Consider the following 13,455-nt stretch of genomic DNA (forward strand, 5'->3'; position numbering starts at 1 on the left):
ATAAAAAGTTGAAAGTATTACTGGAATACGCAGTAATGATCATTTCTTATAATAAATATATAATGTAAGAACATATAAAAGTATTTGCAGATAAACATTAGTGAGAGCTGCTAAACAAATTGCCTATAGTGTTCCAAATTATGGAAAAAGCCCTTATCAGAAAACTGATAGTGTTTCTCTAGAATGTCCTGTGTTCTGGTTCTAAGTGGCCTATTTATGATTGTTGTAATTAAATTTGAATCTAGTCATCGTGTTGCTGGTCTTCCTTTTGCTATTACGCCTTCAACTTGAAACGATACTGTATAATATAGTATTAAATAAATACATTGCATAGGAAAATCAGACAATTGGGAAAGACCACAAAAAAGGGAGATACTGTAAAGTATTAAAGATCAAATATATCTTGTTTGCTCCTACAGGAACCTACAGGGAATGCAGCATGATGTGTCAAAGCTGGTAGGCTGCACCACTATATGATATAGGCTAGGCTATATATATATATATATATATATATATATATATATATGTGTTAAAGAACATGGAGTGTATTTGGAAGAAAATTAAAATGGCAAACTGACAGACATACTATGAAGGGTCAAAAGGAACTCTCCCTATCCTAATTATTAGTAGAAATGCCCATCCATATTGTGTTCTAACTATGCCCATGTACCATGGAAACAATTCCAAAGGAGAATACATTTATTGCACAAACCCTTTGCCTACAATAAATATGACACCTAATGACAGGGTAAATCTCACAGAAAGTGAGCCTAGTTTGTATCAAACATATGTCCTAATTACTTTGTAGACATATATATGTGCTGAAATTCACAGCATAAGTTCAATAATTTGTAGAAGTTGATTATACTGTTTGAGATTGTTGTCATACAGGTACCTTTTATGTGGACCTCTTTATGCTCTTCTATAAACTGCTATATTACTTTTATACTTCTTTTATGTTATGTTTACTGTATCCCTGTGCCTTATTTTATATTGTAGCTCAATAGAGGCTCTCTTAAACACTAGGAACCTAGATGGCACAACTCCTAGTGAATAGTAATGAGACAATTTTTTCTGCAGGCATGGATTCACAGTGAACTTCCGTACTACTCCACCTGTGAATTATAACATGCATGCACCTTAAACTGAATCTCTTGCTCTTTTGACATCAGGAGCCCTTAAGACTATGCAGTTTACTGTGCTATTATTCTTTGTTAATTCACCCATATTCCTCTTCAGGCACTTGGTATATGTCATAAAATTGTTTCAGATTACCAGATTTAGCCATTTAATAGCACCAAATGTATGAACATTTTTTTTTCATGGAGTTAAAACAAAGACATCATCCATATTCCATGCCTGTGCAATTGCTGTGTATGTGTTAATTATTTGTGGTTTCTTGTGTTTTCTTCCATGAATCATGGAAGCTGGTGTAAAAATAGCACTGTGATGCACACAGGCATACACTATCGGCAGATATGGCAATCTGCTATGGGAGTTGCCTACTTGAAAGCCAACAGTTAACACACATTGCTTCAGTAGCGTGTTCCAAATGAAGCGCATAATCATGACAATTCACATCTACTGTATATCTGTTAACCTTATATTGTGTTTTATATGAGCTTATGTTTCAGCAACATTGTAAGTTCAATATTGTGTATGACCTACTTTAGTTCTCTGCTATTTAAAACAAGTGAGCAAATCTTTGTGCCTGGAGCTGCTGTTTGCTGGAAATAGAACTTCCTTTTCACCTGTTGTGTTGCTTTCTACAAAGATTTCCTATTTCTCTCTAACTGATGCCTTATTGTCCTGTTCTTCTTCTTTAACCAGACTGAGCTAGAGAGAGACCTCTATCAGTACGAGACTGAGTTAGATGCAGATTTAGAAAGAATGGACAAGTGTTTTAAGGCTCCTGATAAAAGGGTATGGTGTTTTCTGCTCTCAATTTTCTTATGAAGTATGTTTTTGTTGAGTTTAGCACTGAATCAGAGCTGTGACATAACACAACTAACTATACTTGCTGCTGGCATGTAGAATGTTTTACCACTGACAGATAATTAAATCAGGACAATATTGTGTTCTGTATATTTTCTTTTTACTCCAGGGGCCTTCTTTATTAAATATGAGTAGATGCTCCCTGACATTAGCATGACATGGCTCTGCATGGGGTGGGGGGGGGGGGATTTGAGACCTTTGGCTGGTAAGAATTCATCAGCCTGTGTCTCTGCATCTAGACACTTAAAGGTGCACTCCTCCCACCTGAATGAAATGGCATGAATGTGATTGATGTGTTGTTTTCATGCTTTCAGAGAAATGCGGAAGGAGATATTTAATTGTCTGTTAAAGATGTCCTGGAAATGTTTGTAAAATTTTAAAAAGGTGAATTAATTATGTTATGTAGAAATGCTTTAATAAATCTGTTCACAGAATTACACAGATCGGTTCTAGGTTAACTCCTGCACTCATTTCAGTTGTATGTTAACTCGTTTTTTGTACTTTCTTGAATAACGGGATAGCACACCATCCTCCCGGTTTGCCTTTAAAAGATTTATTTATTTATTACAGCTGAAAAGTAACAATAGCTTTCGGGGAAAACCCCTTCTTCACCTGAGGAAGGGTTTTTTTTCCAAAAGCTTGTGTTACTTTACCGCTGTAAAAAAATGTTTTAAAGGCAAAGCCAGAGGCTGGTGTGCTATCCCGTTATTCAAGAAAGTAATTTGGCTGGCTTGGAGGCAGCTTGGGATCGGATGCACCCAGGAAGAAGTAAGTGGTGTGCGGATGAAAAAACTGTATTGGAATGTTTATTTAATGTTTACATGATTTTCTAGTTCACTTAAGGTATAAAGATCCAGATTACAGAAAGATCTGTTATCTGGAAAGCCCCAGGTCCCACACATTCTGGATAACAGGTCCCATACCTGTTGTGGTGTAGGTTTTGATTTGCGCAGGGATGAATCCTCTGGGTATAAAGGAGCTATTTTCGCTTTACAGTTTACCACATCAAAAAGGTAACACAATGGAGTAGTTAAGAAATATCTTACCTCTCTGCATTAATTCAAATGGATAATATATATTTTCCTATACATTTTCCCAGTGTATTTTATAGTTAGTGTTGTAAATACTGTATATGCAAATGGTTTATGCTTTTTTATAAAAATGCCCTTAAATGAGTAAGAGGCCGACTTAAAGAAATGACTGCTTGTAGAGGAACATGGCTGATGCTTATTAAGGAATCATGTTTTGAAGGAAAGGCATCAAACCATAACTCTGTGTATTCTGGAAGCACACAGCCAATTATCACTTTCTTATCACTTTGTTTTTAGTAAGGAATTTCACATTTTTTTCTAACACATCATTGCACTGATGTCATTATTGTTTGGGTGGGATGGCACCCTTACAAGGCGGTACCTTGGCATAAACTATTATAAGCTTGCTACTCTCACACCAGCTACTTATCATTCTTGGCTTCATCTGCAGTGACTCACCTGTGAGTTAACACAGCTCTCTGGCTGATGTAAAGTATGTGTCTTTTTCCATAAGGAGATTTGTGGAAGCATTATTTCCATTTACATGCTATTTTCCCTTTTGTTCAGTGTTTTAGCAGGTGTTGATGTAGCTAACATGGCCCCCTGGGCGACATGTGAATAACTCTCTTCTGCTTGCCTGTATATCAATCTTCTCTGTGTTTGGATTCTTGCAGAATGCAACTGTAAGTCATCCGGAGGACATTCCATCCTAGTAAGTCTGCCTTTTTTTCTGCCTTTTTAAGAACAGTACAATTAGCATTCAAGAAATTATGAAGCTGTGTTGAATACTCAGGCATAAGAGTGTGTTGAAGAATTAGTCACCGTTCAGAGTTCAGATTGACAAATCTGAACTAATTTAACTTTTGGATAGAGTATCTGTGACTTTAGGCTCTCTGTTACAAGTAGGGTTGTCACCTGGCTTATATTTTACCGACCTGGCCTGTAAAAATTATGTTTGATCCCAATGTTATTAAAGGAATAGTTCAGTGTGAAAATAAAAACTGGGTAAATAGATAGGCTGTGCAAAATAAAAAATGTATCAAATATAATTAGTTAGCCAAAAATGTAATATATAAAGGCTGGAGTGAACAGATGTCTAATAAAACAGCCAGAATCCAACTTCCTGCTTTTCAGCTCTATAACTCTGAGTTAGTCAGCGACTTGAAGGGGGGCCACATGGTACATTTCTGTTCAGTGAGTTTGTAATTGACCCTCAGCATTCAGCTCAGATTCAAAAGCAACAGATATGACCCATGTGGCCCCCCCTCAAGTCTCTGATTGGTTACTGCCTGGTAACCAGTCAGTGTAAACCAAGAGAGCTGAAAAGCAGGAAGTAGTGTCCTGACTGACTTGTTATACATCAAATCACTCCAGCCTTTATACATTACATTTTTGGCTAACTAACTATATTAGAAACATTTTTTATTTTGCACAGCCTATCTATTTACCCCATTTTTATTTTTACACTGAACAATTCCTTTAATAGGAAAAAAAGAGTAATATATAGGAAGGACGGTATTTTTTTTTATACAAGTCATAATGTGGGACAGGACTGCTGCTCTGATACAATGATTAGACAGCCATTAAAACACAAATATAACTATTAAAGTAACTAGCAAAGAAATTACTTTTATTTTTTTTTTTAAAAAAAGGGTCCCTTTAATGATCTGTCCTGTTCTAACCGTGTTTGATAAGGAATGTGTTAAAAATAGAATTATTTAGCAAGTTGGAACCAATTAAATAAACTGGTGCGCTTGAGTAAAGTAGGACAGCAGCTCTGTACCCACCACTTGCAAATATTTGCATTCTTTGGAGATTTTAAAGCAGATTAAACCAAATACTAATGAGCTGGAAAATTATTTTCAAATGAGTCCTTAATATTTAAGAATGACGCGCATAAGAATCTGGTAAAGATTTTCTTACTGATATTAACTAAGTACTGCCACTTTAGCAGGGGGACAGAGGCCTCGCCTGTGGATCCTGCACTCTCTGAAAATGAAAGGCAAATCTACAAGAATGTTTTAGAAGGTGGTGATATTCCATTTCAAGGACTTAGTGGCTTCAACAGACGCCCCTCTAGCTCAGCTTCTAATAAAGGTATGTCTGTAAGGAACAACTGCACTGCAGCTCTTTCCAGCAACTTATAGCAATGCTCCGAATAAGGAATAAAGTGCTAATTTTTTCAGTTTATTATTACTTGTGCATCTAATATGTACCTAATTATTGGCTGTTTATATATTGCTATAATTTGTTCTTGTTTACTGCTATGTAATGAATGGCTTACTAATAAACACATTCCGGTTTCTTTTGAAAATAGCAAAAACTTTTGCATTTAAGTCTGTAAAAATATATTTTACAAGCAAATGGGTAAAAGGGGTAGCGGATTGCCTGTTTAAACAAGGATTTGTGAATATTGGATGGTCATATCTGGGGAGCACATGACATGATCACAGTTGTAATACCTACAAAGGCCCTGCACATGAACTGCTTTTCTTTAGACCAGGGATCCCCAACCTTTTGAACCCATGAGCAACATTCAGAAGTAAAAGGAGTTGGGGAGCAACATTAGCATGAAAAATGTTCTTGGGGTGCCAAATAAGTGCTGTGATTGGTCATTAGGTAACCCCTATGTGGATTGTCAACCTACATTGAGCCTCTGTTTGGCAGTGCACCTAGTTTTTATGCAGCCAAAAGTTGCCTCCAAGCTTGGAATTCAAAAATAAGCTCCTGCTTTGAGGCCACTGGGAGCAACATCCAAGGGGTTGGAGAGCAATATGTTGCTCACGAACTACTGGTTGGGGATCACTGCTTTAGACCAATGTGTTGAAATTACCAAACTGCCTGTCTGGCTGTAGCACAATTACATATCTCTATGTAGGCTCTGCCAATTCTTCAATAATGGCTGCTGCACCAGTGATGTTAGGCTAGAGGGTATGTGTTTGCCTTGTTCCTAGGCTACCATTATTGCAACAGCAGCCAAGGCGGAAGTGGTGTTGGGAGTCATTATATGACACTCTGATATCTGTACTAGCTGGATCCACATCGTCTCGTCTCACTGTGTATTCGTATACTGCAGAATCATAAATAAGACAAGTTTGTTTTGTTTTCAGTGATAACTGGTGTTATTTTAACAGACTACCTTTATTCCATTTTCCATGCTTACATATGGATTCCACAGGTGGGAATGCTCATAAGTTGTCACTTTCTACAATTAACAACCGAACGTTTAGTAGCTCTTTAGGCAACATGTATAAGCAGAAGTCCTCTCTGTCAGCTGCAAAAGCTTTTATAGGAGAAATCCTACCATCTCGGTTCAAACCAATTGTCCCACTGCCAGCTACCTCCCAGTACAAGCACAATGTACCATCAACTCAGCAGAAAGCACAGAGCTACGAGGACTTGCTTGAACCTCGGACATCATTTGAAAACAAACAAATGAGCAGTGGAAAAGTAGGAGGGAGCATGGAAAATATGTTGTCAAAATCTTACAGAGATTACAAGGTAAAGTCAGGCAGTACTATGAGTTTGCAAGAATACAGCATAAATGCCACCAAATGCCCTTTTGCACCTAATTTTAGTTCAAGCAATGCAGAATTCACAGTGATGTACAAAGGCATGCACCAAATTAACCGTTCAACGCTGCACTGTGCATTGTCCTGCTCCAGTGTCAGAGACATTGCTAATAGTTTTGAGAAAGAGATGAGGAGCAGATCTTCTGTTGATGACCTTGACAGCTCAGAATATATCCCTAAGCACACAGTGTCCTCCCGTGTAACCGCTTTTGAGCAGCTGATACAGAGATCCAGATCTATGCCTTCCTTAGACTGTTCCAGTGGGCCAAATACCTCATCCACACCATCACAAACAAGAAATGGGATGCTATCTGCATGTTCTGCTGAATCACTTTTAGATCCACCAGTGAAAGGAAATGAAGACAAAGATGTCCAGGTCACAAAACACACAGCCTCTACACCTAGCAGTAATGTGGAGGAGATGAGTTCAGAACACAAGGACATTGCCATTGTAAATATCCCTTCAGGCCACACTGATGAGGTTGACCATATTTCTAATGCATCTACTGACAGCTGTGCTAATTCAAACAAAGTGCCCCATAAATACAAACTTAACACCTGCAAGAGCTCCTGTCCTGCTTCCTACACAAGATTTACAACCATTCGGAAGCATGAACAGAAGAAGTCACAAACCTTGCAGTCAAAAGTTCATAAGCAAGTGGATCAAATGATTTTTCAAAGAAATATATATCTTATTAGTCCACTCCCATTCAAGGTACAAAAGCCCTTCCACAAGAACCCAAAAATACCTTCAGATAATACAGCGAAGCAGAGGGACCTGGTAGCTCTAGCCAGAAAAAGCCCAATAGATACAACAGTAGAACCTCCAAAGAGTACAGAAGAGAGGCCTAGCCTTCCAGCACGCCAGTCTTCATATGATATTGTTGGAAGGCTGAGCTCCCTAAGCGTAGACGGCCTTGAGCAGGATAATTCCACTCTAGAATCCCATTGCCCTGATTCTCTAAATAATGGAGATATTGTCTCATTTCCTTTATTTTACAATTTGGATTCAAACAACAACAGTCAGCCGAACGAACACGGAACATTTACAGGAGGTGGAGTTTTTGTGCATCTTCCCAATATGTGACACCCCATCTGTGTGACAGACCATCTACCTGTCTTACCACTTTGTTTCATCATTTCTTAAAACATTTGTGCTTGTGTTTTGTTTTCCTTCTAAGCTTTTAAGCTGACATTTACATGAGTTTTATCAAAAGGGCAGTGTGCAAACAAGCAGTTTTCCATTCTTACATGCTGTTCTTGTAACGGCAGATTAAGTCACTGGCAGCCTAAATATAATACATTGCTTTTGGCACTATTGTGTATGGGCCATATTGACAGTATTCTTAGGAGTTTTATTTAGGATGGTGTCCCAGACCAAACTGAAACTTAATCAGTTGTTACCATAATCTAATATATTTTTTGCTATGTTCCATTACTATAATATGATCCAAAATTCAAAATATACTGTAATTTATATTTGAACTCTTAATTTAAAGCAAATTTCTTTGTGCAACACGTAGTAGGTCCTTTTAAAGCATGTAAGGTTATGCAGGACAATGAGACATGTTAAACAATACCCTGGAAGGAACAGTGTTAAACAATACCCTAGGTAAGAGCCTGCGGAGAGGCTCCTACCTAGGAATTAAACATTTTACCTGGGACCAACATTTCCATTTTAGTTTTAGAGTTACAAATAAGCTGGATGGAAGTGCTGGCACCTAATGTAAAATAAGGGTAGGAGAAGGGTCCCTTGTCTTTCTGTATTGTGCTGGGCATCTTACTGACTAGAACTGTCTTGTTTGGATGGAAAGCCTTTATACGTTTGGTTTATGCCATCTAAACATTGCATTTAATGTACCTACGTTTTGTTTGGGCCTGTGGTAACAGTATCACAAACAAAATAGTTCCTACAAGTTTGGTTGCAGTGATTCTGTCTCTAGATGCCTTTGCTGATTATTCCACACTGTTCTGTGTGCTGGTCAGTGTTTGTCTGCACCCGGTGCCTGTGGGTTTTGTATTAACTCCATTGTGTTGTTTTAAAGTAGATTCAGAATCTCCAAGACACTTTGCCCCTGTTGAATATATGGATGTACCAGAAGAACGTCTCCGCAAAAGATATGACAGCAAAGAGGTATTTTTTTTACTTCTTAGTTCTTCACGGCTTAGGGAAGATGAGTGATAGTAATGTTTGAAACTGTGTATGAACAGGATGAGAATAAAATGGGAAACTTAATAGAATTCTAAAATCTGTTTAAAAGGGTGGATATGAAAATAAAATGAGCTGAATTTCAATTATATGGAGGAAATGTTTCATGTAGAACTACTGAATTTTTATTGTGTAGCCTTTATTTAGATCCCTATGACTCAGCTTGTTGTACATGTATGTATCCCTTAGGATGATGGCATGCAGGCTTCTAGTGACAATGGCACTAGAAGCACTGGAGCTGGCACTGTTAGGTGTTCTGTTCAAGTAGCAGGGGGATATATTTCAGGCACTGAAATGCCAACAGCCTTATAATGATATGTATGGACTAACAGAACATTTGTTTAGTAGGACCATACGTGCGTAAAACAAAGTGTACAGAGATACTCACACAGGCTTCCACAGTACAACTTATTCTACTGGGCAAATTATAGAACCCAAATAAAATATTTTTTGCAAGTTCAACCCCACCACCCCCTATTCATATATTTAACAGACTTCTTACCTTATATGGATGCAGTTATAAAAAATACTTGTGCTGCTTTAAATACAATGAAAGGAAGCAGTTTTGTTTGTGAACATACCCAGAGCAATGACTTGTGTGGCTTTTGGTTACAGTTTGACATGGGTCTTAGCCACCCTATATTATAGAGTTTGAAAGGACAACCATGATCCTCCTGCCATTGCTGCACATGCTTTAGAAATGTCATTGTGCACATGCAGGGATGGCATATGGCAGTATGAGGCAACTTTGGGCGACTATGGAAAACGCATTTGCATTAGAGCAGGCGACTTTTCATTATAGTCTATGGGAAAACACGCCGAGGCAGTTCGGGGAGATTGTCGCTCAAAAGACGAGGCGATTAGTCACCAGGTGACAAAATCTCCCCGAATCTCCTCGTGTGAACTAACCCTTAGTCAGTAAGATGTAGTGTGTGTGAGCTACTATTATCTTCAGATTACGGTTCCTGATTTCACCCTTATCTACTTAGGTGGGTAGTAAAGGTTGTTGGCATGAAGATGCAGTCTACAGCTGGCATTACAAAAACACAGTGCTGGCAATAAAATAAATGTTACATTTTATACCTGAATCTAATAATCTACATGATCTTTGTGTGTTAGGATTTATGTTAATGTATTTTCACATAATACTAACCAAAAATAAAGTTTGTATAAGTCTATTCAAGGGACATTCATCAGCATTTTAGCACGAGCCATGCCAATTAGGATTTTTCATGGTCTTCCCATGATCTCAACAAGGCAGCATTCAATTCGTAACTGTCTGTGTGTTAGTATCAATTCTACTGAAAGTTAAAAAAGATGTATTTGGAGGCTTATCATTGTCACAAGGAGAAACCAGTATGTGGGAATGCCTGTGCTTTGTGGGCATTTAGGAGACTGAATTACTAGAAACAGGATTACAAGAAATCATGATGATGGAAAGTGGTAATTGTCCAACCAGACTTTCCCATATGAATAACTACATTTGGGGGCACATTTACTAAGCTCGAGTGAAGGATTTGAAGTTCTGTTTAGTTTGGTGGGTACAGGCCCAATAACAGCAGATGGGTGTAGATTTAGTCAAGGTATGATAGAGACTATTCATGGCATCTAAAAGGTGGATAGTCATTGGTTGTATACTACTGATCAGCGGTAGTTAGAGCAGATATCCTTCTTTTGCAAGTTCTTTAGAGTTCCATAGTAACAAATAGAAAATAAATATATATATATATATATATATATATATATATATATATATATATATATATATATATATATATATATATATATATTATTATTTTTCTATAACAGCCTGATGAATTTCCCTTTATTATCCAAACACTGTTTAACATTAATTAGTTTATGTTGTGGTACCATCTAATTTGTGTTGCCCATACCATCACAAAGGTGATTCACAGACCATCTTGTGCAATTTTATCTTAGAAACTTATAGAGGATCAGAGAAGACATAAGCGTGAGCAAGAAGAAGCTGATATTGCCGCCAGAAGGCACAGTGGGAATGTCCCATCACATCATCAGTTTATTACTAATGAGCGATTTGGGGACCTCCTTAATGTAGGCGATTCATCAAAAAGGAGATCTCGGTCTGAGGTCTGTCCTAGTAACCTCAACCTGCTGCTTGATCCCAAGCAATATTTTCCATTCACATCTTCTTAATGTAGCCAATCATTAGCAATGATGAGAATGCTGCCACTTAGACCTGTGTAGATTTGCTTCCTATCTAATTTGGCTTGTAGAGGGGCAGGGGACAAACTTGATGTGACAGCATGTTGGCTGGGGAATTATAGTAACGGTGCTCTCTGCATGCTTCCATTTCCTACAAATTAATGCATTAACTGGTGTCAGCGGTGTCCTACAGATTAATAACCTCTCATGATCATTCTCTTGTGTGTTACTAATATGTGCCATTCTTCACATTATTGTCGGCATGTTGTGTCTAACTAACTGTTTCCTGTGTGTTAAAACAAACCAATGTTGAAATGTTATTGGAGGGGGAAAAAGGGGTTCATGAATTAACTTTTAGTATGCTACAGAGTGTCCTATTTTCCAACTTTTCCATTGGTCTTCATTTCATATAGTTTTTGAATTATATGCCTGCTTCTTCTGCCTCTTTCCAACTTCACTGGCCCCAGCAGCCACGTTTCTTTCTTTATTCTATCTCCTAGACTCTCATTTAAACCACTACCTGGTTGCTAGGGTAAACTAAACATAGTACAAAAAGCTGCTAAAACTATAGTAGCTGCTAAAAATATAAACTGGTCAGCTGCTGAATACAAAAGTCAATTTAAAAACCACAATAAAATATCAATTTAAAGGTGAGCTACCCCCTTTATATATTTTATATATATTTCTAGGTCTTTTTAGGAATTCTTATGTAAAAACCCAGTGGTGTAACTAGAGTGCGCTGGGCCCCCCTGCAAAAAAATCTTCAGAGGGGCCCGGTGCACTCCTATCCCCATGTCCCGCTAGGGTTGCCACCGGCCAGTGGTGGGGGTGGGAACTAAGGGGGTGGACCGTGACACAAAAAGGGGCGGAGCCGGTGGGGCGTGACGCAAAAAGGGGTGAAGCCACGGGGTAGTGCCGCAAAAGGGGCTGGGCCACATCGCCAGAAGCCGAAGAAAATGTAAGTTTTCACTGGCGGGCAAGGGATTTTGTAAATGGTATTACAAATTACTGGCAGCTACATTGCCGGTAAATTTGTAATACCGGACGCGGCCCTGGCAGGCAGGCCTGGACTGGGAGTCAAAATAGGCTCTGGCATTCCAAGTACACAGAGGCCCAAACATCCCCCTACCAGCCTACCAGCCCACTAAATGGTAACTTTCTATAGAACCATACCGCAGCCCCTCTGGCATTTGCCAGAACCCACAGATTGCCAGTCCGGGCCTGCTGGCAGGTGTTTTACCGGCTAGGCCGGTAAAATACCAGCTGGGTGGCAACCCTATGTTCCGCCCATTTTCCATCCAGCCTCCACCCCACATCACGCCTCTGCCCACTCCCGCACGACTTAAGTCCCCCTTCCTCATCGCAGGTTAGAGAGTGGCTCAGGAGGATGAGGTTTTTTTATTAGCTGTAGAGGAAGCAGACCCCATAGTTCAGGCCCCCCTGTTTCCCGGATCTCCCTGAGTCTGCTTCCTCTATAGTTATACCACTGTCTAAACCTGTTAATCTGTGTGTGTGTCTCAAAAGACTTGTTATTTCTATTTTATTGTAGTAGTTTATAATTAGTTGTTTTTATTCTGTTCAAGAAATATGAACAATAGCTTGAGTGAGGATTCTCTTTTGCACAGTCCCACATTTCAGGAGCCATGTGAATCAAAAAGGAAAATAGATAGATAACCAATGGCGATTAACTAGTTGACCATTTTTTTTACAATTTTGGTAACATAGCTGATGATTAGCGCCTGCAAGTCTGAATACATTTTAAGGTCATTCTCATTCCACTGTCAACTTGTCCAATTATCTTTCAGTAAAATAACCAGTTGTCTCATCTCATTATAGATGAAGCAGGCAAGAGCCAAGTATGATTTTAAAGCACAGTCTCTGAAGTAAGTACATCAGTAGCACAATTTAACTTGGGGTTAAATTCAGCATTTCACCAACTGCTAATATTTAAGATTTTTTATCACAAAAAAACACCCATTTACTTGCCATGAAAAAATGCTTATTGATTCAATGTAGTTTGCAGGAAAAGATTGCCATGAAAAACATGTTTTCACCTAATTTAAAAGTATTTTTCTTTTTTTTTTCAATAATTTTTTTTGCCCTAGAATTATTGAAATTCTAATTTAAATAAATTTACACAAAAATAGGGTATTTTGTTTTGGTATATACTGTATCTGCCATTATTATATTAATTCTGAATGAAGGATTTTTGGGAAAAAAGAGCTTTGCCCAAAACATAGCAAATTTAATTTATTTTTTTTGTCCTTGATGAAATGATTCCTTTCTGACATTAGTCTTCAATGCCTTATTTTCTATTGTATCTAACACAACACAATTCTGTCTTTTTAACAGGATGTATTAATTTTCCATATAGAGCGTTGCATATGCAAAAGCAGTGGCTAATAATGTAGACAGTTGTTTGTTTCCATATAGATTACTCAACAATGCCTTAATGTCTTTCATA

The 13,455-nt window shown here is 38.1% G+C and overlaps 1 protein-coding gene across 10 annotated transcripts in view; it reads left to right on the forward strand.

The window, feature by feature from the left end:
- The window catches only part of LOC108705262 (sorbin and SH3 domain-containing protein 1), a 138,741-nt gene that overhangs the window by 106,869 nt on the left and 18,417 nt on the right, over nt 1–13,455 (forward strand). For 4 of the 10 annotated variants that reach the window (XM_041571067.1, XM_041571070.1, XM_041571071.1 and 1 more), the window contains 6 exons: nt 1,831–1,923; nt 3,701–3,738; nt 4,978–5,123; nt 8,647–8,732; nt 10,749–10,916; nt 12,828–12,874. In XM_041571067.1, coding sequence (XP_041427001.1) covers nt 1,831–1,923; nt 3,701–3,738; nt 4,978–5,123; nt 8,647–8,732; nt 10,749–10,916; nt 12,828–12,874 — 578 coding nt within the window. Of the gene's footprint in view, nt 1–1,830; nt 1,924–3,700; nt 3,739–4,977; nt 5,124–6,204; nt 7,654–8,643; nt 8,733–10,748; nt 10,917–12,827; nt 12,875–13,455 lie in introns of all 10 variants that reach the window. The other 6 variants (XM_041571065.1, XM_041571063.1, XM_041571064.1 and 3 more) reach the window with 4 other exon arrangements.

This window comes from Xenopus laevis, chromosome 7S (assembly GCF_017654675.1).
Source record: "Xenopus laevis strain J_2021 chromosome 7S, Xenopus_laevis_v10.1, whole genome shotgun sequence".
NCBI classification, from domain to species: Eukaryota; Metazoa; Chordata; class Amphibia; order Anura; family Pipidae; genus Xenopus; species Xenopus laevis.